Raw genomic sequence first — 23,329 nt, forward strand, 5'->3', positions numbered from 1 at the left:
AGACAACTGTAATTGAACAACAATAAAATAATTTTTTAAAAAAGAAAAAAGTGCCCTGGCTGGCATAGCTCAGTGGATGGAGTGCGGGCTGTGAACCAAAGTGTTGCAGGTTCAATTCCCAGTCAGGGTACATGCCTGGGTTGCAGGCCATGACCCCCAGCAACCACACATTGATGTTTCTCTCTCTCTCTCTTTCTCCCTCCCTTCCCTCTCTAAAAATAAATAAATAAAATCTCAAAAAAAAAAAAGAAAAGAAAAGAAAAAGTGTGGGTGGACCAGGTGTGGGGAGAGTGGGGGCTTCAGAGGGTGGGTGGAACCTTGAAGACAGAATATCGCACTCTAACACCAGACCACTCTGCATTTGATTTGCACAGACAAGCCCACGGGATACGGCTCCAACAGTCGCAGGGCGCCTCAGACAGGCATTGTGGATGAGTGCTGCTTCCGGAGCTGTGATCTGAGGAGGCTGGAGATGTACTGCGCACCAATCAAGCCTACCAAGGCGGCCCGCTCCGTCCGTGCCCAGCGCCACACCGACATGCCCAAGGCTCAGAAGGTAAACCAGCTGGGGTGGGTTCTGGCCCTCCTCAAGAGATCTGTATCTTATACGTGTGGGGGCAGGGCACCAAACAGTAATTATATCCCTTCAGTCTCCTGGCTTACAGGTCAAAATAGCTCCATTCTCACCTACCCTAGATGTCCATTCCTTTGGTCACTCCACATTGCAAATTCTCTCTTCTACTGCTCTGGATGATCTGATAACCAGGAGGTGGCAGAGAAAAGTGACTAAACATGGGCTTTAGGGTCAGAGAAAACTGAAGTCCTAGCTTTGCCATCATCAGCTGAGAGCCCTTAGTGGAATAGGGTAACCTATGTAAGCCTTACTTGCATCCACAAAATTGGGATAATGGTAACAGCTACCTCATCAGGTTGCTGTCAGAATTAACTTAATGTACATATGATGCTCTCCATGTGTCTGCACAATACAACTGTTGGGTGAGTGTGAACGTCTGTCATAATTGTAATTAAGAATAAAGCCTGGATAATTGCAAGCCCTGGTATTCTGCAAAGGTGAAAAAACAATACTCTAAAATGAGACCTATTTGTAATTCACACTCAGTGGCAAACAATTAAAGAAACAACATTAAAAACAGAAATTCCTGTCTGGCTCAAAGAATATCTGGAAATTTCTAATGACCAAAATTTGCCAGTGTCTTTTGAAGAGCTAGACTTTAAACAAATCTTAGAGGTACTGTCTCTGCCATCAAAAGTATGAAAATCGTGAGATTCATGTTCGTCACCTGGTAAATATTTTGTTGAATGCGTGAATGAATGAGTGAACAAATGAATATAAGAGATTAAAAGTTTAGTCATGAGGTAGAAAAAGTGAGAACTAAAGAGAAAATGAAGGAAGAAAAGAGAAGTGAGGAAGGTTGAATAAGGAGAGTGTCTCCTGGGGACTCTGTTGACAAAATGAAAAACCAAACCAAACAAAATCCACCACCTGTGGTTTTAATCTTTGGAGCCAAAAGTAGCGTTGTGCAGAAAGCCCCAGATGAGAGATCAAGACATTTACAATGAATGACACCTTGGCTGCTTCCTGGTCCTAACCTGTGGAGGCAGACAAGGCTGGTGGAGGACCAGGGGGCATTGAGCAGAGATGTGACTCCAGGGAGCCACCTTGAGGGATGGAAAGGGACTGGACACAACCGGTGCACAGAGAACACAGTAGCCAATGGTCAGGGAGCAAGCACCATAGAAGTGACTTTTAGGTAAATGACACTGGAAAGTTGTGCTGGGGATGGGGAAGGCAGGTTAATTCTTTTTCTTCCCAGGTGACCCAATGTTTTTCAATTTCTAGCTGGGGAGAGGGTGGGGGTCGAGGTTGTGTCCCAAAGTTCTAGAATGTTGGGTCCTGTGACTGAGGTCTAGGCACCTGTCCAACACCAGTGCTGTCTCCCGCATCCAGTGGAGCCCGGGCATACTGGGCTGACGCAAAGGCTCTGTCTTCTGGGACACCAAGGGAACCACCTGTTCTCAATGCAATTATTTTTGTGATGTTTACAGTATCAGCCCCCACCTACCAACAAGAAAATGAAGTCTCAGAGGAGAAGGAAAGGTGGGCCAAAGAAACACCCAGGAGGGGAACAGATGGAGGGGACGGAAGCAAGTCAGCAGATGAAAGGAAAGAAGAAAGAGCAGAGGAGGGAGACTGGAGCTAGAATCTGAACACAGAAGCAAAGAGAAAAATGGAGGAGAAAAGCAGAGAGAGGCAAGGACGATGAGAGAGAAGCAGACAGCGATAAAGAGAAGTGGGAAGTGCTCTAGAGGAAATGAAGAACAGTAGCCTAGTGGAGCTAGATAACACCCGAGACCGAAGGAAAAGAAGGAACCTGTTGTAGGATGTGGCTATTAAACATGGAGAAAGTGGCAAAGAAGCAAGTCATGCCCAAGAAAGTCCAAAGAAAGACAGTGGCAAGAATGAAAAAAGAACAAAAATTATAAAAGAGGCAAATAAGCCACAGTTTCCTCTCCCCCCAAAAAAAATTCAATAAAAGAATTAAGACTAATAAAATCAAGGCTTTTAAATGCATTTTAAATTTCTGTGTAAATGTACTGTAGAAGAATTGCTCATGTCAATATATGTCCATAGTTAAACATTGGGATTAGCCCCAAATTCTCTCAAGACTGAAATGTGCCACAGAAGTTCCCAGATAGCCTTTCTTGCGCTGTCTTTGAATGGTGCATTTCTTAGTCAAGTCCAAGTTTCAGCCAAAGGGCACCCAGTATTTACCTACAGGCCTGTGAGGCCTATGAGGTAACCTATGAGAGGAGGTCAGTGAACCTTTTTCTTTTACCCTTGAGAATCAGATATAAAAGATATTTTAGTTTGTTAGGGCTGCTATAACCACAGGGTAGGTGGCTTAAACAACAGAAATTTATTTTCACATGCTTCTGGAGACTGGAAGTCCAATATCAAACTGTTGGCAGGGTTGGTTCCTTCCGAGAAATACTAGGGAAAGGTCTGCTCCAGGCTTTTCTCCATGGCTTGTAATTGGCCTTCTCCTTCCTGTGTCTTCACATCGTTTTCCCTCAAGGCATATCTTTGTGCCCAAATTTCCTAGTCTTATAAGGACACTGGCCATATTAGATTAGGGCCCATCATAATGATCTCATTTTCATTTAATTACCTGTATGACAACCCCGATCTCCAAATACAGTCACATTTTGAGGCCCTGGAGTATACGGCTCCAATATGTGAATTTGGGGGTGGGTAGCACAATCCAGCCCTAAGAGAAGACTTCTGATGTATAACTTAACTGCCTTCTGATTCTGTCTCTTAGAAAATACACACTCTCTCTCCCTCCCTCCCTCTCTCTCTCTCTCTCTCTCTCACACACACACACACACACACACACACACACACACCTACATTTTTAGATCTGAAATCCTGGGAGTTTCTACTCCATGCAAATACTAAGACCATGTTATATTAGAGCTGCAAAAAGCCTCAGAAATCATTTGGTTCAAACTGCTTCATTGTAAAGGTAAGGCTACTGAGATCCAGAAATGGGTAAAAGTGTGCTTCAGTTCTAAGCTGCCCTCCTTCTATCCAGCAAAAAAAAAAGCACGTAATCAACATGGACTATTATGAATTCCAAAAGAAAAAAATGGGGCAGAAGTAGCCACATGAAGTCTCCCACTAATTTAATATTTTTCCACCAGAAGGAAGGGAGTAAATGAGAGCAGGGTGCTGGATTCCCCTGAGGGTAAAAAAAAAGCTAAGTCAAATCACAGAATGTAGGTCTTAGAGACCTACACCTCTCTTGATTTAAATGGTAGGTTGAGGGTCTTCATGGATAATGAAGCAAAGAAAGCCTCAAGATCACCCAAATTACTCATTTTAAGAGCTGAGAGAGGGTAAGTGCTCAGCCAAGCAAATGATAACCCTTGCGGAAAGAAAATGACTAAACCAGGAAGCAAAGCATGTCATCCAAGTAGCCTACATCAAAGATGTCATGGTGTAAAGGAACCTCCTTTCTGCCTGGCCCTTCATGCCCCTGCCATGCTTTCTACTTTAGGGTCATCCCCTCTCAATGCTTCCCTGAAAACCCAAGATATATAATACATGGATATGCTCAAGCCTCAATCTAGAAGGAAAGATCCAATCAGAAGCATGTTGAAGTCTCAGATGGGAGCCAAGCCACAGCTATTGTGGTTGCAAAGTGGATCCTGGCTTATCAGAGCAGAAGAAAGCCATCTGTCCAGCCACCTTACTCAAGAGATGCTGAGTTCTCTGCTAACACATCATGCTCTAGGACCAGCCTCAGGCACAGGCAGGCCAATACCTACTGTGACTACTACCTGAGAGTAGCCAGCAAACACAGATGGCTGTTCAAGGGACCACAACTGAGCAGAAGAATGAACAGTTCATGTCCTACAAAAAGGTTCTGTAGAGAATTATCTCTTCCTTCTTTCATGCATGACTGAATACGTGTCAATTATAAATCATGGTTTGGATAAACTATACTAACATCCAATGATGAACTTCATTCAAGAAAAAATAAGACAAAGACATCAAAAGGAAAAAAGCAGTAAAATTTTCTATCGTTAAAGAATGTTTAACTCCCAGATTATGGATTAAAACACTTTCTTTTTGGGATGTGTTTTTATCAACTCTAAAGCAATTATCTTGAATGGCTACATGTGATTTCTGAATAATATGAACTTAGTAAACAGGAAGAACCTATTATTGTCTTTCCATCCCCCCTCTCTAGTATCAATACTAGTCACCTAGCAATACATGGCATATAATGCTGGATGGATGGATGGATGGATAGGTGGATGGACAAATGGGTGATATAGGCAGGTGAATAGTGGTAGAAAAACATATAAAAATACATAACACTGCTGAGATGGCATGATTCTGCTTGTTGTCGTTGCATAAGATAGTGAGGCAGGTACAGAGTACAAGAGACAGCAAAGGAGTTGTGCTTATGTAGGTGTTGCATGTTCAGACTTTCCATCTCTAGCCGAAATTGAAATTATTCAAGACCTACTGCTAAAGGTAGCAACTGTCTGAGTACTTTATAGTGAATATTATGTACCTATTAGTCCACTCAATACTTTTTTGAAGTGGGCAGAGTAGTAGTCATTACCTAAACTTCTACTATTTCAACTGTTTCTCTTAGGGAAAATTGAAGATTGTGTGTGAAACTTATGGGAATATGTAAAGAATCAGGATCCTGAAATAAAATAGTTGAAAAATATTTTTTATTGAGCACCTACAGTGTGCAAACTCCTGTACTAGGTGTGAAGGAGAATTATAAGGATCGGAGAGGCAGTAAAGCACTAGCGGATTAAGAGTACAGACTCTACGACCACACTGCCTAGGTTCAAATCCTGACTTGCTTCCTAGTGGTATGAACTTGGGCAAATGATGTGACTTACCTGTGCCTCAATTTCCTCATCTGTCAATGAGAATCTACCTAAGTGAATCTATCTAATTCACTCTACCTCATACAGTTGTGAGGATTTGAGATTCTTTGTGCATGTGTACGCATATATATTATGTGTACATACATATACATTATGGTGAATAAATTGATGCCTGGTACATAGTAAGCACTATTAAAGTTTCTGTTAATATTATTTTACTTAGTTATAAAAATTAGAGGCATTAAAAAAAGACATAGGTCTCCTCAGGTAGAAATAGGTCTCATATCACCCAAAACTTTAAGCCCAAGCTGCCAATACTTTTCAGCATCGTGATAGTAGGTTTCAAGCATACGACAAGAAAAGAGAACTCTGTGACCTCAGACCCCTTCCAACCAGAGAACCCAGTTCTACAAATAATTACCACTTAAAAGGAAGCTCACCCATCCCATGTGAGGATCCTTTAACTTTTATTTTAGGTCATAGAATGAACTTTCAGAAAACCACCATTTTTCTCAACCAGTTAAAATCAAATGTAATATGTGTTTTCATTTCATGGTGCCTGAGGAAAATTTAATTGTAGCATGAACTCCAGCTCTTACTAGTTTTAAATCAAATTGCCAAAATAAATAGAAATGTGGGATATTTCCGGGCTCACACCGCTTCCGGGACATTTCAGTTTCTAGGGCTGCCGATCCAGTGCCTTTCACAAGCATTTGATCTTCTTTCAAACATCTCTTGAAAACAAACAAAACCTCATAGAGCTTCTAGTGTGAGTGCTGTTAGGATGGAAGGGTGGAGAAAGAGGCAACGAAATAAGGTCCAGAGAGCCTTTCCTCTTCTCTCCCTCCATTCCCTGACCACCTCCCTGCCACCAACCACCAACAGAAAACAGCATTTTCCTCAGTAATGCATTTTGCCACTTCTCAAGTCCATTAGCATCCATGGGGGTAGATGAGGTTTCTTCTCTTTACTCATCTATGTAAAGGGAATACAGCATTTTGCAATACTTACTAGAAAACAGGAAGGTGACTTTTTACATTTTTATTGAATTTACTGTGGTGACAAAATTGCTTAAGAAAATTATATAGGTTTCAGGTGTAGAATTCCATAATCATATAATCTGTACACTGTATTATGTGCTCACCACCCCAAGTCAAGTCTCCTTTCATCACCACTTATCCCCTCTTTAGCCTCTTCTACCTCCCCCACCCCCTTTCCCACTGGTAATCACCATACTGTTGACTGTGTCTATGGGAGCTGACTTTTAAACCAAGGGTAAAGTTGATAGTCTGAAGTTCAAGTGAAAGGCTTTGGTAGAAATCATTTTTAGATGAAGCAACATGCTCTTGATGAGGTTTGGAATATCCGCTATAGAATTCCTTAGATTGTATGCTCCCCAGCTACTGACTCCTTTGAACCTCAGTGACGATCTTTATTGACCTGAGCAAGATTTTTAAAGAAAGAACAGGGGCCATTACCATAGGTTCTTCAGTGGCCACTGACCTGCCAGACCTGCAAGATCAAAATCAGCTTCTCTATTCTCAAGGGCCCGACTGAAATCTGAGCACCTTTCCTCAATGACCACATATTTAAGGTTCTTTTTTAGTGGGATTCTTTGAATACTTTTAGTGTTACCTCATATTTATCCAGCAACAAAAAGAGATAATTGAGAAATAAAGACTTAAGGGTTTTTTTTCTTTTTTTTAAGGAATTTTTAAAATATTTTATTTATTTATTTTTAGAGAGGGAAGGGAGGGAGAAAGAGAGAGGGAGAGAGAAACATCAATGTGCGGTTGCTGGGGGCCGTGGCCTGCAACCCAGGCATGTGCCCTGACTGGGAATTGAACCTGCGATGCTTTGGTTTATAGCCTGTGCTCAATCCACTGAGCTACGCCAGCCAGGGCAAGACTTAGGTTTAAACTCAGTAAGAGAGAAATAGAAATTGAGAACAGCAGGGAAATAATGAAGTGTGGGCCAGTGGGTCTGTGGGTCTATGTCTGCTGCTTCTAGAGAGCTGCTAAGAGCATTCTCACCATGCTAGGAACTCAACTGTAGCTCTGATGGGCTATTGCTAGATAAGTAACAAGAGGTAGAACACATTTTGGAAAATTCCATCTTTATTTATTAATTAATGTGGTTATAGTTTTAAGACCCATTGGTCAGGAAACTAACTCTCGAGAAAGTAGAGGTTTGATAAAAAAAAAATGAGAATGCTAAAGGTGGATTCAACTAATTTTAACTTGAAATGCCCTTGGTGATAATATGCAATCTGTAATTAACTACAGTAAATAGTTGGGGGCTGGGGGGAGGGATTGGTATTTTCTCTTTTTTATTTTGCTCTGTGTGTGTTTATGTAGTTTTGTTTTTGTATCCACTGAGGGTCTGGGATGAATCACATTCCAAAATTATAGGTAAAAACAGCTTTCCAGCTTTTCTTTCAGTGAAGATAAATTGCTCTGTAAAGTCTAATCAGAAAATGTGTGATTCCTTTGTCTTCTCAAAGATTCGAGTCCTCAGTTACATATTGGTCATGAAATAAAGGAAATATTATTGAAGGACTAGAAAGAAGTTTTTTCTTTTTTTTTTTAATTATATCTTCTAAGGATCCAGGGACTTCATCTACTTCCAATTCAATCTGTAGTGGTTTTATAGATCAGAATCCAGTAACTTCCACATAGAACCAATCTGCAACTTAGAAACTTTCAGGTCTCATTCTTGACCCAGCACACCTGAAAGTCGGTGCATCCAGCCAGTCTTCCTCTCTGCATCTCCTGCCTCTCCTCCTACTAGAGAATGAGATTGTTGGCAAAAACTATCAAATGCTTTTTCCACCACTTTCACTCTCTATAACCGCTAACCTCTAACTTCTTCTATTCACTCTGGCATACACTTTTGTTCCCAGAATCAGATAAAGGAACATACATTTATTTAAGTAGGCACGGGTCATTGTCACTCTGGAGAAAAGGGGACAATTGTTTATACTGTCCTCCTGGGCTCCTCTCACTGGCAGTGTCAGAATTTCCATAGGAAGGTGGGATGTGATGAGCGAAATCTATGAACATGATGGCAACTTTTCTCTCTGGTAAAATAGCCCCCAACATCACACTGAGAGACTAAGAGATTTTACAACAAATCCAAACTTGCCACGTGACCCAGGCTTCCAGGCTGGGATTCATATGCCAAAGGTTTTTACAATGTCTGTGTAAAATATATAAATGTTCACATAAGGCTTTATGTCTGACCAACTCCAAGAGGTCAAGTAATCAAAGACCAACCAGCCCTGCCATCTATGAAAACACCATGCGCTATTTTCAGAGCTATAGATAACAACTACAGTAGGACAAAAATTCCAAATGATTAGGAACAAGCCCATGGCAAGTTGAGGATTGGTTAGGATCTCTAATCAGCTGACAACTGTAGGCTTGGAAACATGCAATATTTGTGTCATGGTGTGAGTGTGGCATGCTTGAATAGTTCATGAAGAATTGCAGGACTGAAAACTATGAAAAGTATAAATGGATCAATAAATACATAGCATCATCATGATTATTTTGCCAGTATTGTTTGACTGAGGCCACTATTGGATGCTCCGATTTGTCTCTAAAATAATGATGTTCACTTCTTCTTCAAAAGAACAGTAGGATGAAGGTAGTGCTTTTGAAGTGCTTTTGGCACGATGCCACAATTCTGGTTTTTCCAAACTGTATACATGCATAAATTGTTCTTGCACCATGTTCTGTCTTGGAAAAGCAATGGCTGGCACCAGGTATGTTTACTTCTTTATGCTGAAGGCTCCCATCAACCTCAAACACATGCAAGTCACTTCAACTTGTCACAGTGCTATTTTATTTATTCTAAAACTCCAGGAGAGCCTTCCAAACTTCCAAAATTTCTCTAAATTCAATGAGGAGGAAAGGTTAGAACAAAATATTTGTGGGGTTTTTTTCATTGAACTTATTGGGGTGACATTGGTTAATAAAATTACACAGATTTCAGGTGTTCATCATCTGTATGTTGTATTGTGTTCACCACCCCAAGTCAAGTGTCCTTTCATCACCATTTATTCCCCCTTTACCCTCTTCTGCCTTTCCTCACCCTCTCCTCCTCCGGTGATCACCATGCTGTTGTCTGTATCTACAAAGTTTTTGTTTGTTTGTTTTGTTTTTATTTTTTGCTTAATGCCCTCACCTTTTTCACCCAGCCCTGCAACACCCATCAGTCTGTAGAACACAGTATTTGAGTGTTCTGCCCAGACTCATCACACACACCAGTAATGAGTAGAAGAGGGCCACGCCCTTTCCTACCAATCCTGTGACCTCATCACTGTTGCACTGAAATGACACCAAAAGGTAAAAAAAACCCTGGGCTTCACATCTCCCCAGCACATTGTAGTATAAGTGACTGCATACGCTAGTTTAAGTATTCTAGCATAGGTTGTATGTCAGATGAAATAATGACATTTTGGAGGCTTAACAGAAAAAATAATCAAATTCAGTTTTTAGGCAAAAATGTGCTGAATCTTTAGCACATATCAGTGAAATTGCTAGAATCTGGTGTTTCACTTTTTTAAATACCACAACATTTGAACCTTTCAGCGATTCCAAAATCAACTCCCTCTGGGAAAGACAGTGTGCTTAAACATTTTTTTAATTTAAAAATGTGACACAAACACAAACAGCTAACTAAACAAGCTACCCATAAAATCAACAGTCTAAGCTGCCCCGAACACTGAGGTATTTTACAACATCCTTCAAGACTATTAAAGACAACAGATATACCCTCTTGCCAGTAAGAGAAACTGTCCCTCTTTTCTCTTGTTTTCTCTTCTCTTGTTTTCTCCTCTTTTCTCTCCTCTCCTCTCCTCTTCTCTTCTCTTTTCTCTTCTTTTCTTTTCATTTTCTCCAGGCTTTTAAACCATTTTGTTAGTGATTTCTCATATCACAGGCAGATAAATTTGAAATGGAGTTAGGAGATATCCTTCAAAGAGTAAAAATGTTTCTAGGTTGGGATAATGGTGGAACAGTGATAGGACAAGTACAAGTTCCCTAATTCCTAGGGATTCCTCAAGAGGCACCAGTCCCTAGGGAAAAAAGAGCTATACATCCAATATCCCAGTACTCTAAGAGGTTCTGGGCATCTAAGAAGGTAGCTACTCTTTCTCCACCAGAGAAAGGGCAGCACCCTAACAAGGGATGTGCTGTGGCAATAGTAAGTACCAAAAAAAAAGGCAATAGCAATAACGATAGCTGGTATTTATTAGGCATTTGTCCAGTGCTAAGGGCTATAGTAAACCACCCTACTTAAACTTCACCATTCAGTCTGTAGGGTAAATACTATAATTATCTTCCATTCTAAAGGTTAGAAAACTTGGGCAGTGCATGGTTAAATATCTTGCCAAGGTCTTGCTCTAACAAGTGGCCGAACCAGAACTGAAACTCAAAACGGACTCCAGTGTGTTAACCATGCACTGCTCTTTCTCTTCTGAACCCGTTTGTTGGTATTTACCTTAGCACAGCCCACCAGTTGTAAGTTCTGAGACTGGAGAGGGCTGTGTGCTCTTTGTCCTTGTACAGAGCGCAGCAGGAAGTAATAGCCTCGCTGTTGACTTGAATGAAGTCTATTCTTATTGTTAAATCAACTGAACAAGTATTTCCTGGTTTGTTTGCTCAAAGAACCAGGGGTAGATACAGAGGTGAAGGACCCATGCTACTGCCATGGAGGAGCTTACCTGTTAGTGGGGAAACAAACACGTGTATAATTTACTGTGCAGCACAGAGTGGACCCTTGACAGCACAGAAGGCAAAGCAGACTGACGTTGCTAACAAGTTCACCAAATTGATCTAAACCAAGGGCCCTTCACATGGTAGCCTCTCTTGAATACTACTATAGATACCTCTCCATGCCAGGTAAATGTGTGAGGGAGATCACACGTCATCATTACAGCATTCTGAGGGGAGTGCTCCTACTTTACACTCTCATGTTACAGAAGAGGAAACTGAGAGCAAGAGAAGAGCCTAGTCATTGCCAAGGTCACACAAGTTCCATGTGGGGAGTCTGGATCTAAGGCACCTGTGTAAGCCCAGGTCCTCCAAGAAACAGATGAGGCTGGGTTAAATGAGCAAGGGGTTTATTAGGGAAAAATGTCTATATGAAAGGAAATAGGAGAGAATCGGGGAAGACTAAGCAAGCTGTAAGAAAACAGTGCAAGTCTGGCCCCAAGTGAAGGACAGAGGGAGAGTAGGTTGACAGAAACATCCTAGATGTCTGTACAGTCCAAGGAAAGTCCTTGAGCCAAAGCTGGCACATGAAGGAAAGGAGTCTTATATTCCCCAGGAATGAGTCTGCCTTGGTGTCGCTCCCACATTCAGTCTTAGGGCTTGGGAAGGGAGCCTGCCCTAGGCCAGTCCACTGTAGCCAGAGGAGAGGGTCATATTAAGAAAAAAAAAAATGGCCATTCCCACCATAATCACATAGCAGATAGGATGTGGTGGTTTCCACGAAAAAAACAAGAAGCTGGGCTAACCAACACTGTGTCCAGTCTACATACCTCTCATTTTTTTGTTGTTGTTAAAGAGGCAGCCACTCCATCAGGAGCACCAGTCTCTCAAAATGTGCACCTTGACCTCTGGTTTTAAAAGTCACATTCCAAAGTGCTGAGTAAAATCACATGACACTCATTCGGCTTGGCTCCCAGAGAGGAAAGGCTGACCTAACTCTCCTGAATTTGAGCTTGTGATTTCCCGAAGGAAAGAGATATCAAAGTTGGTACTGAGACATCTAAATTGTCCTCCACAATTTCATGTCTGCAGACCGAGCCAGCAAAATAGCAAGAGCCTATCCTTTTGAACAGGCAAAGTGCTGAGGCCTGGACCATCTTTTCAAGCATCCACTGCTCTTTCTCCACCAACCCCCATGTTTCCCTTTTTAAGATAAAATCAGTGCCAAGTTAGGACCTTATGCTGTATAATGGACCAATATTCCATGCTGGATGGTATTTTCCCAGAATTTTTATAGGATGCCAGGCTTTTCTTAGAGTTTATGTCATAAAATACATTCAACTTGTTTGGAGTGGGTAGAAGTGGAAATGTAGTCTATTGAAAATATCCCTGCTTTCTCTCTGGAATTTAAAAAATCCTATTATCATCCTTCATTTCAATTCTGTCTCTCAAGCAAAAAAATCTCATAAAGATAGGCAAGGAGAAAAGAAGAGTTTACAATACCCACGGGGTTAGCTTTTGCTCACTGAATACTATGCTACTCTCCTCTATCAATAACCATACAAATGGGGCTCAGCTCACACTTGTGGTCAGGATGGCACCCATCCCCTAAACCAGCATCTACCACCATCGGGGATCAGAGGAAACTCATGAAATCATCAACTACAGCTACTGGACAGATATTGGGACCTTGAGGCATGAGATGTTGTTTTACCTCTTGGGGAGGCAGCAAATGTTAATCCAGATTATTATTACTGCCATTGTTATTAGCTCTCAGTGACCTTCTTAATCAAAAAGTTTGTGGATAGCGCCCTGGCTGGTGTAGCTCAGTGGATTGAGTGCAGGCTGTGAACCAAAGGATCACCAGTTCAATTCCCAGTCAGAGCACATGCCTGGGTTGTGGGCCAGGTCCCCAGTGGATGCCACATGAGAGGCAACCACACATTGATGTTTCTCTCTCTCTTTCTCCCTCCCTTCCCCGCTCTCTAAAAATAAAATAAATAAAATCTTTAAAAATAAGTTTGTAGATAGCTTTCTTCTGAAATGCTAGGAGCTAGGATTAGACCTAAGAGATATCAGGAGAATGTGAATGACCCCTTTAAGTTGTTTTCTGGCTTCGTAAATATCTATGTATGGTACCTAATGTGTAATAACATATATTACAAAACGAAATCCTTCTCAAACTCATTTCCCACTGAGTTGGTCAACTCTTTCTTCAGAGAAATAAATTCCCTCATCCAACCCTGGTGAGCTAAAGAACCAACATTAAAAAAAAAACCAACTTACCTTCCCTGGTGTCAATAGGAAACAATATTTACTCACTACTGTTCTCCTTTCAAAAATCTGTCTAGCTGCGTACTAGAAACAGCTTCAGCTGGTTTGTTTGTCTTGGACAAGCTGTTGAAGTGAAAAGTTTTTGCTTGGTTGAATGTGGGACAGTTTCATAACCCTTCAAGAAGTGCCCTGAAGGTGGGAGCCAGCTCCGATGGCTGCCCCTGACATGCCTCCACTTGCTGCCCATGGTCAAGGGTGGCCAGCACAATTAAATGAACACAATGAGCAAAGCAACAGATGCAACTGAGACCAAATCCCTGAGTGCTTTTGTTTTGTCACTGTCATTGTCTGCAACAAAGAAGTCACATGCGAGAGCCTGGGAAGGGAGCCAAACGCAAACCAGACGACATCCCAGCTGGTTTTGAATGGCCTCCACCGAACGTGTGTGTGCATGGGAACCGTGCTGCTCGGAGCCGACTCGGCTCTCCTCAAGGGAGTCTCTGCCCACAGCTTTGTTGCGATGCCGACACAGGCCCGGAAGAAATCGGCTGGATCCCTCTGTCCAGACTTTACACCTCAGCTTTGGGACAACATGAAAAGACTCTCCCTGTCGGGGAAAGGATAACATCTATGTGGTGGACCAATCTAACCTCAGGTCCTTTTGCCTCAGCATCATGAATGTGAAGAGTGAAGCATAGAAGATATTCAAATTTCTTCTTCTGCAAAGCTGGGATTTAATGTAGCTTGAGATGAAGATGAAAGATTAAACACCTCATGTGGCTTTCTTTCAATTTATTATTTCATTCTTGAGTATTTTCCTAGTTTGGGTATTTTCCAAAGTCTTAAAAATATCTTTTTTTTTCTCTAAGTTGGTATACCTCTTAAACAGAAAAAGGTAAAACTCAAATTAGCATATTTTTAGACTTGTTAATTTGGTCAGTAGTTTGGTGGAGAGGCTAAGTATCCTTAATAATAACTGTTTGGAGTTTCAATTGTCACATACCTAATCAGCAGAGTTTGCTGAGAATTGAACAGAAACGTTTCAAGGTATTTGGGGTGACAGTGATCCTACTATGTGGCCCCATATGTATTTCTGCCATTTTTCTGAGGAACTCCTCTAAGAAAGTAAAATAAGATGTAAGATTAGAAATACAAATTTACTGGTAGTTTAACAGTAGATGCTTTATTCAGCAAGGAATACATATTAAGTGGGCTTAATAAATGGTCTACGATATTTCGGGAAGTGCCAGGATTTTAAACAGATGGCATTTCCAGCTATCCTATACAGATGACCAATTTCTTTCCATAAACTTTCTTTTCAGTGGCCCCTGAGCTAGATATTTTAATAAGCGTTTTTACACAATGATGCCATCTTCCTTCTATTCTGTCACCGTAAGATATTGACCATTAACTTACAAAGTACTAACTGGCTTTTATGAAGGACTTGGTGATAACTCCAATATTCCAGGTAGAGCTGAAAAACATGGGTTAGAAACAATGACCAGCCCTGGCTGGTGTGGCTCAGTGGATTGAGCACCAGCCTGCAAACCAAAGGGTCGCCAGTTTGATTCCCTGTCAGGGTACATGCCTGGGTTGTGGGCCAGGGCCCCAGTAGGGGGCGCGTGACAGGCCACCACACATTGATGCTTTTCTCCCTCTCTTTCTCCCTTCTCTTCTCTCTGAAAATTTATAAATAAAATAAATGTTAAAAACAAAAACAAAAAAGAAAAATGACCAAATCCCTATGGGCCTTAGCCCAAGGATTAGTAGTTGATTCTGCCTCAGCTTCTCACCCACTCCAGGCATCACGTCCAAGTAAACTTAAAGGTCCCTTACAATGGTCTGTAAGCTCCTAACAATGATCGGGTGAGTGATTACCTTAGCCAGAAGGAAGAATTTGGGGATCCCAGCCACCGTGGAAAGAACTATTGTTTTTGGTCTTAACAGAAACCTGTTCTCAGATAAAGGGCCACTGTGGATTTGAAACCCTGTTCTATACCAACAATCACTCATTACATTCTCCTAGAAGGGCCTCCTGGCCAGAGTTGAAACCAAGAGAAGAAACACCTAATGACAGGTGTTTCATAGGTGTTTCAAATGCCACTTCCTCCTGGGTTTTATTTCACATCTCATGTATCTAAATAAACGTTGCTGTTTAAATATATTTGAGTATACTATAACTATAGGAAAAGTATAATAACTTGATTATCAAACACGCATTTGTTCATATATTTAATTCATTCTATAGCTAGGTACTGAACACCTGCAGAATCCTGACCACTATTCTAAACATAGGCTGTAACTGTGCAAACAGCCAAGTGCCTACTATCATAGAGTTTCTGTCCTAAGGACAATGTAGTATTCCTTGGAGGAAACCATTGCTTGTTGATGAGTGAATGGTAGCGCCAAAGAAGGAACCCTGGAATTTTAGTCCAGGCATGGTTACTTTCCAATAAAAATAAAATACCGATAACAAAAGGAGTAAGATGGATGATGATGATGATGTTGATGATGATGATACTAATGTAGTACTTGCCATGTGCCAGACCTATTATAAGTGCTTTCATGTACTAAGTCTTTAATCCTTAATCCTACAAGGTAAAAACTTTGTCTGAGATGCCACAGACTCCAGATCAATTACAAAGTTTCCCAATCTTCTACTTCTAAAACTATGTCTTTCTCCAAAGGGCAAAAAGGAAGACATAAAAAAAAGAAATATCCTCTTTTGACAAAAATTAAAACATAGCAAAGTGCAATAAAACCACAGATGATAATCCCGAAATATGACTTTTTTTCCTCACTAGGAAAAGATGCTATAAGCCAGGAGACTGAATTTTTCAGGATCTCCTTTCTATCCCTAAGTCGGTGATAGCAGCAGATGAATAGAAACACATGTTTGCATGGTCATAAAGCAATCTGTGGTCCCCGTGCCACCAGGGGCACATAGAAGTAGCTTGAGTGAGATTTAGCTAAAAGCCTATTTCCTTAAATACATTTTTTCTCTGAAAAACCTGGCCCAAGCTCTCTGCTAGGTTGACTGGTAAGGCATAAGATATAAAAGGCTGAAACTCAATGTTAGAAGTAGATGATGGGTAAGGTATATAAAAATTCCCCAAGTTAATGGCACTTTTTCTCTCTTGTTTTTAGGAAGTACATTTGAAGAACGCAAGTAGAGGGAATGCAGGAAATAAGAATTACAGAATGTAGGAAGACCTTCCTGAGGAGTGAAGAATGACATGCCACCGGCAGGGTCCTTTGCTGTGCATGAGTTACCTGTAAAGCACCAGAAAATCTACCAAAAAATAAGTTCGATAACTTTCAAAAAATGAGCATTCCCCCCAATGAAATACACGAGTAAACATTACAAACATTGTCTTTAGAAGTGATTGTTAAAAGCTTTGCACCTTGCAAAAAAAAAATGGTCCTGGAGTTGGTAGATTGCTGTTGATCCTTTATCAATAATGTTCTATAAAGAAAAAATATATCTATATATCTATATATATATAAATATATATCTTAGTCCCTGCCTCTCAAGAGCCACAAATGCATGGGTGTTGTCTAGATCCAGTTGCACTAAATTTGTCTCTGAATCTTGGCTACTGGAGCCATTCATTCAGCAGTCTTGTCTAAGTGGTTTATTAATTTTTTATTTGCACTTCTTTCTACACAACACAGGTTGTTTGTTTTACAGTATCTGATGACCTTGTTTGTCTGTCTCCACCCACCCCCCTTCATCACCTTACATTTGCCAAATTTGGCCTCTGCCATAGCAGCAGCAAGCAGTCAAGTGGCATACCGATTTTTAATCCACGAGATTCTATCTGTGGCATTTATACCAAATATAAGTTGGATGCCTTTATTTTAGACACAAAGCTTTATTTTTCCACATCTTGCTTAAAAAAATGCAAATAGTTGCAACTTTGAGGCCAAACATTTTTAACTGTATGTGTTAAGCATAGAAAGTCTCAAACTCTCAACAGTTCCTTCAAATGATGAGTTAGTGTGCGACCTAATTAGCAACTTCTCCCTCTTAATTTTGTCCATATAGAGCACTATGTAAATTTCACATATCAACAATACCGGATATATCAAACAGTATGTAAAACTCTCTTTTTTAGGACAATGGTGCTATTTTGTAGTTTGTTATATGAGAGAATCTGGCCAAAACGGTAAAAGGTGAAAGCAAAACAAAAGAGGATGCCTGGACCCAGAGATGACACAGAGGGGAAGGGTACTAATGATCCACCCACGCGGGAAAGAAGGCAAAGTATCCCCGATTATGCCTTCCAAGAGAAACTGAAGACACAAAGTCCACCGATGCAAATTTGTTTGGCGAGTCCAGCAAGGAGTGGGAAAAACAGAAGGCTAGGAGTTGAACAGCCCTGGTTTCTTTTTCTCACCGAAGAACAAACATCTGCCGACTCGGCCACGGACTCACCACTTTGTGACCTTGGGCAAGTCACTTCACCTCTCTGTGCCTCAGTTTCCTCATCTGCAAAATGGGGCAATATGTCATCTACCTACCTCACAGGGGTGGTATGAGGATTAAAAAGATAAAGCTCCAGATTATTATCCTGGGTTGCTATGAAGGTGCAAATTCAGAGCCCTCGAGTTGCTGGGGTGCAAGGAAATCTATAAACAACCCATGTAGAGCACAGCTAGGAAATTGATTAGCCTAATGTTCCCGACACGCCAATTTTTGTCAATAAAGCTATTCCATTATGTACCCAACTAGCTAGTTGTGAAAAGCTAGCAGCTTGAGCTCTTCTAAAATATTTTCAAACTAAGTTAGAGACATTTGATTAACAACTATTTTGAATTCTGCATTTGGGTTTATAAATAGGAAGCAAAAGGAAAGGAAAAGAAAAAAGGACAAAAACAAAAAGATTTTTACCAACAAAAGGGTGATTAGTCAATTTGTTAACACTCACTGAGTGTTCCAAGCAGTTACTAGAAATCTAGTAATAGTTCTTTTAATATTATAAGTGATACTCAGTTCATTTTGAAAAACAGAGGTATTCGTTTTTTAGGCAATATTAAAAATGGCCCAAGATTTCAACTATCGAACTAATAGCTAATAAAAAATAATAGTTCCTTTCTTTGATAAATTTTCCTTTTATCCTTGGCCATGTATGTATATATATTTATATACATATATATATTTTAAATTTTTTGTTAAAATAGACTTGAGCAGAGTTGCTAGCCAAGAAGCAAAAATTTCCTTCATGAGTAGAAATTCTCCCGCATGTCTGCCTAGAAGAGTGGCCCCAGCCTTCCATGGATGTGTCTTATCCATTCAGCTAAAAATTGGTATCAAGAAAACCCAATGGCGAGGACAAGCCCGTAGTGACCTAAAAAATGTTTCCTGTCTATGTACCAAGATTTTATTAGAACAATGAATCACCCACCATTTGGATCTTTTATCTGCCCTATAACTTTTGGATGAAAAGCAACCAGGTTTGATTCTTTCATGTATATTGTGTCCCTTTTATTATTGGAAAATATATATGGAAAACAAAAATGACATCTTTAGTTTTCATCCCACTGGTTCACCTTAAGGTTCAGAGGCCAGAAATAAAAATAAATACATACATACTTCCTGAAACTCAGAACATATGCAAAAAGAAGATCTGTTTGGTGGGTGCTCCTGCTCAGCCAACAAGTATTTTAACCCGCAGTGTTATTTGAATTGAGCATCTCAGGCATGCTGAGCAACGTTCTGACCACTATGGACAGATGTAAAAGAAACCAGAAGTCATTTTTACCCTTCATCTGTTTTCCAGACATATGGGTTCTGTGGAGCGAGGTGCTGCACCTCTCTTTTCAAAATGGCACTTCTAATTTTTAGTTTTTGTTCCCAGAGTATACCTTTTTAAGTTATTGACTCCCAGCAACACTTTATGCCATCTTCTGCTGCCCTACAGGCTTCCAGATCTGTAGGGATTATGGGATGGGATGATTCTGAAAGTGTCTATGACTTACTTGATTGACTTAGTAATTCTATTCAGGGTCCAAATGCTCTGGTGAGGAAAGCTTAAATAGGCAAAGACATCATCTTTCTTAACTTTTCCCAACACATAATCCTCTCCAACTGTAGTAAGTCATCTAATTAAAAATTAACTAATGCTTATATTAACCCACTATCTTGTTTTCAAATGAATTAAAATGAAAACTAGGAGACAATTTCTTGTAAACTCCGAAAGTCAGTTTATCTCCATATACTACAGCAGAACAACCCAGGATGGACAGAAAGGGAGCAACTAAAAGTTCACAACTAAAAACTTTATAAGCTTTGCTCCAGAATTTTAAAGTGAAGCAATTTCAAGATATGCGTGAAACAGTCATAAATATTAGTAAGAACTGGCTTTCAACTTCATAGGCTTGTCAGTTAAATAATGATACCGAATGCCTCTCTCAAATTTTTGTTCCCATTTCCCCAAATAGTATAATGACATTGTTGAAACACTTTAAGACAAGGAGGCTCCATTGAAAAAGCTAACGCATCTCTCCATGAGAATCCACTCTTCTAGAGCTAGAGAAAAACTCTTCCAACACGTCATACACTCACACACTCAGAGCCCAATGCAATATTAAGGAAAAAAATCCCTGTTTTGAGAAATCTTATTTAAAAAAAAAAGGCTGGCCTCCCTAAGAATCCTTCCCCTCCTGGGGATGTCACTGTTTGTGTGGATAAAAGCATCTCATGCCCTGCGGCTCCAGGGTTTCTGTTACTAGTTTATGCACTTGGGAGTATGATTAAAATGGATGATGTAGCACAGTTTTGCTTTCCCATTTATTGTTTGGCCAGCTATGCCAATGTGGTGCTATTGTTTCTTTAAGAAAGTACTTGACTAAAAAAAAAAGGAAAAAAAGAAAAAAAAGAAAGCATAGACATATTTTTTTAAAGTATAAAAACAACAATTCTATAGCTAGATGGCTTAATAAGGCAGCATTTGGTCTAGTCACCACCACCTTTCAACTGTTTATCGCTCACAAGTTGCGGACTGTTCACCAAATTGTGAGTTTGGGGGTGTAGGGGCAGAAGATGGAAATTGTTTAGAATCAGAAGGCTCCATTATTTTGTTGGCTCTCAAACTCAGCAAAATCAGCACTATGTTACCCAATCTGAACACCTTGATCAGAGCATGGAATATAAATGGGGGGAAAATACCTTATAGGCAAATGGCAGAACTAAACAAATGATTACTTACTGATTTTTTTTTGGTGCTCTCTGCTCTAAAACAGATATTCAGCAAGTGGAGAAAATAAAAACAAAAAGAAAAAAATGCATAGATTCACCTGCTAAAAATAGCTTCTGCCACATCTCCTTGAGTCAATTTTTGGCATTTATTAGTTTATAAAATATAGTCTCCCTTCATCTAAACATCTCAAAGAGCAATAGCTCCCATTAAAAGCAATCACTGATCTCATTGGGAAATGTTGGAAAGCATTTGCTTTTGAGATGGGGGTTATCTACTGTTAAGGAAAGAGAAGAATTTATGGGAAATTGTTGAAAGAGATGGCTAACAATCTGTGAAGATTTTTTTGTTATTGATTTCTATTTTATACAGTCTTTATGAATATCGAAGTATTCAAAGATGACTCGGTTCTTTCTTCTTTTTTTCATATTGGAATGAGGGATGATAAGTTACACCCACGTAGACTCTTTAAAACTATAGGCTAGATAGAAATGTACGTTCGACGTGTTAAAACTATAATCAGACTATTTAAAATGGTTTTGCTATTTCTAATCTTAAAAGACCGTGCTAATTTATTAGAGACAGATCCTGTTGGGCTCTCTTCATGAGAAAGAACCTTCCCACTCACATCACGTGGGCCTTCCCAGCAATGTTTTCAAAAGATAAATCTGACTTATGCATCATTATGGCATCATTTACTTTACATTTTTAAAATTTTCAAATTTAGAAGAATTGTGATTCTTTATATCCCTCTCCTCCAATGATCATAAAGTCCAGAATCTGAGAGGGCAAAAACAAGAAGAAAATTTTGTTGGTTCCTTGTTTCTGGTTTGTTTGTTTGTTCGTTCGTTTTCAATGCTAGTATTTAATCCTATAATACATATTTGCTTATTGATATTTTAATATTCTAGAAGACTTTCCTGTTAGGTATTAGAAACTGATGCATAGATATCTTTTTTGTATTTCTATTTTTTTTTAAGAAAAGGGAGATGAGAAGACTGTCTGAAGCTTTAAGTGCGTATGGTACAAGATAAAGATATCAATTTAAATGGCCCAGTCCTATCTGGTATAGTACTTTTTTTAGGAAACCTCTCATAGGTAAGACAGAGGCCCAGAGAATTTTTGAAACTGTCTTTATTCCTCCCAGTCCTTATTCATTGAGTATCAGCCTCAAAATTTTATAAAGGACTGGCCAAGCAGAAGCCCTAGAATTAAAGGGACCTCTTTGAAAACATACATTTTACATGTTGCCTCTTAATTTATGATTACATATTGATTTTAAACACGGTCCTTCCTTCTCCATTCCTCAGCTGCCATCGGTAAGGCCTATCAAGAGGGGAAAAACATTTTTTAATAAAAAAAGGGAACACAAAAGTCCAAATATCACTGCCCCTTTCAAATATGAGTTCACATGGAGGAGAGAGAGTTCCTCTTAATTAACCCCTACAGAATCACCTCCAAAATGACCTTTCACAATCCTTAGAATCTGCCCTTTTTTAATTTCCCAGGCTAACTGTACCCTAAAATTATACTTTATCCATTTTCTTTTGCCCAAAATGCACCGGTTGTAAAAGTAGGAAAAAGGAAACCAGGACTCACAAATCCCTTCCAAGCCACCCATTGGCCCCACTCACTCACCCGTGGGGAAATCACTTCTGGTAATCCCTTAATCTGATTTCCTTTGGGTATTTATCTTGTACCTGCTGCTATACACACTGCAGGAGGGATTCTGAAACCTCGAGCTGTCTACTCACATCTCTTATCTGTGTCTGTGTATCATTAATATGTCTATTCAAAACAGCAAAACCTTTCAAACATGCAGCTTATATTCAGTTTACATAAGGGCCCCAAATACCATGTCGTATCTCTTTTTACAAAGAGGGCTGATAAACTATGACAAATGGGATTACATCACGCGTTGTGCTTCAGATGCTTTTATCACACTTATAGGCTAAGAGTGATAAATAAACTTACAGACACTGAATTAATTTGCCCTGCTACTTTGGAACCAGAAAATAATGATTGGTCATTCATTATGTCGTAGTTCAAAATCATATTTTTTATTAAATTAACTCTGATTGTATTTGAAATTATTATTCATTTATGGCAGAAGAATATCAATCCTAATGACTTCTAAAAATGTAACTAACTGAATCATTATCTTACATTTACTGTTTAATAAGCATATTTTGAAAATGTATGGCTAGAGCGTCATAATAAAATTATATATCTTTCTTTAGTAATTACATTAAAATTAATCATGTTTGATTAATTAGTTCTTTTGGACAATGTTGGTGTAATGTGTCATTCCTGAAGAATTCTACTGTTATATAGCATTTTTATTAATTAAAGTCATTGCAACAAATAAACATGAAAACTTACCCAGAAAAATAAAACTAATCATACACCAGAATGAAGATATCTTATAGAATTTACAGGTTATATGTAAAAACAAATATGCTTCAAAGAACTTGTACAAACTATATGAGATGCATGAATTGTAAAATATCTTCATTAACAATAAAGCAGGTTTAAGTAACTGACCCCATTCCCATAACTCATTCCAATAATGAGTTATTATCCATGACACAAAGCATTTGGGGAAAAGATTTTCTATCATATATGTGGCACATGTAATATACAAGTAGCACTTCATACATTTCCATGTTGAGAGATTTTATAAGAATGTAATCTCTCAGC

General features: G+C 39.5%; 1 protein-coding gene across 5 annotated transcripts in view; it reads left to right on the plus strand.

Annotated features, from left to right (window-relative positions):
* Positions 1 to 22,915, plus strand: part of IGF1 (insulin like growth factor 1) — a 76,174-nt gene extending 53,259 nt beyond the window's left edge. For 2 of the 5 annotated variants that reach the window (XM_045826384.1, XM_045826386.1), the window contains exons 3-5: positions 375 to 556; positions 2,068 to 2,119; positions 16,578 to 22,915. In XM_045826384.1, the coding sequence (XP_045682340.1) occupies positions 375 to 556; positions 2,068 to 2,119; positions 16,578 to 16,603 (260 nt within the window). In that variant the 3' untranslated portion in view covers positions 16,604 to 22,915. The remainder of the gene's footprint in view (positions 1 to 374; positions 557 to 2,067; positions 2,120 to 16,577) is intronic. The other 3 variants (XM_045826385.1, XM_045826387.1, XM_045826388.1) reach the window with 2 other exon arrangements.
* Positions 22,916 to 23,329: the final 414 nt, after the last annotated feature.

The sequence above is a fragment of the Phyllostomus hastatus genome, unplaced genomic scaffold (assembly GCF_019186645.2).
Source record: "Phyllostomus hastatus isolate PE091 unplaced genomic scaffold, TTU_PhHast_1.1 phas_scaffold_755, whole genome shotgun sequence".
Taxonomy (NCBI): domain Eukaryota; kingdom Metazoa; phylum Chordata; class Mammalia; order Chiroptera; family Phyllostomidae; genus Phyllostomus; species Phyllostomus hastatus.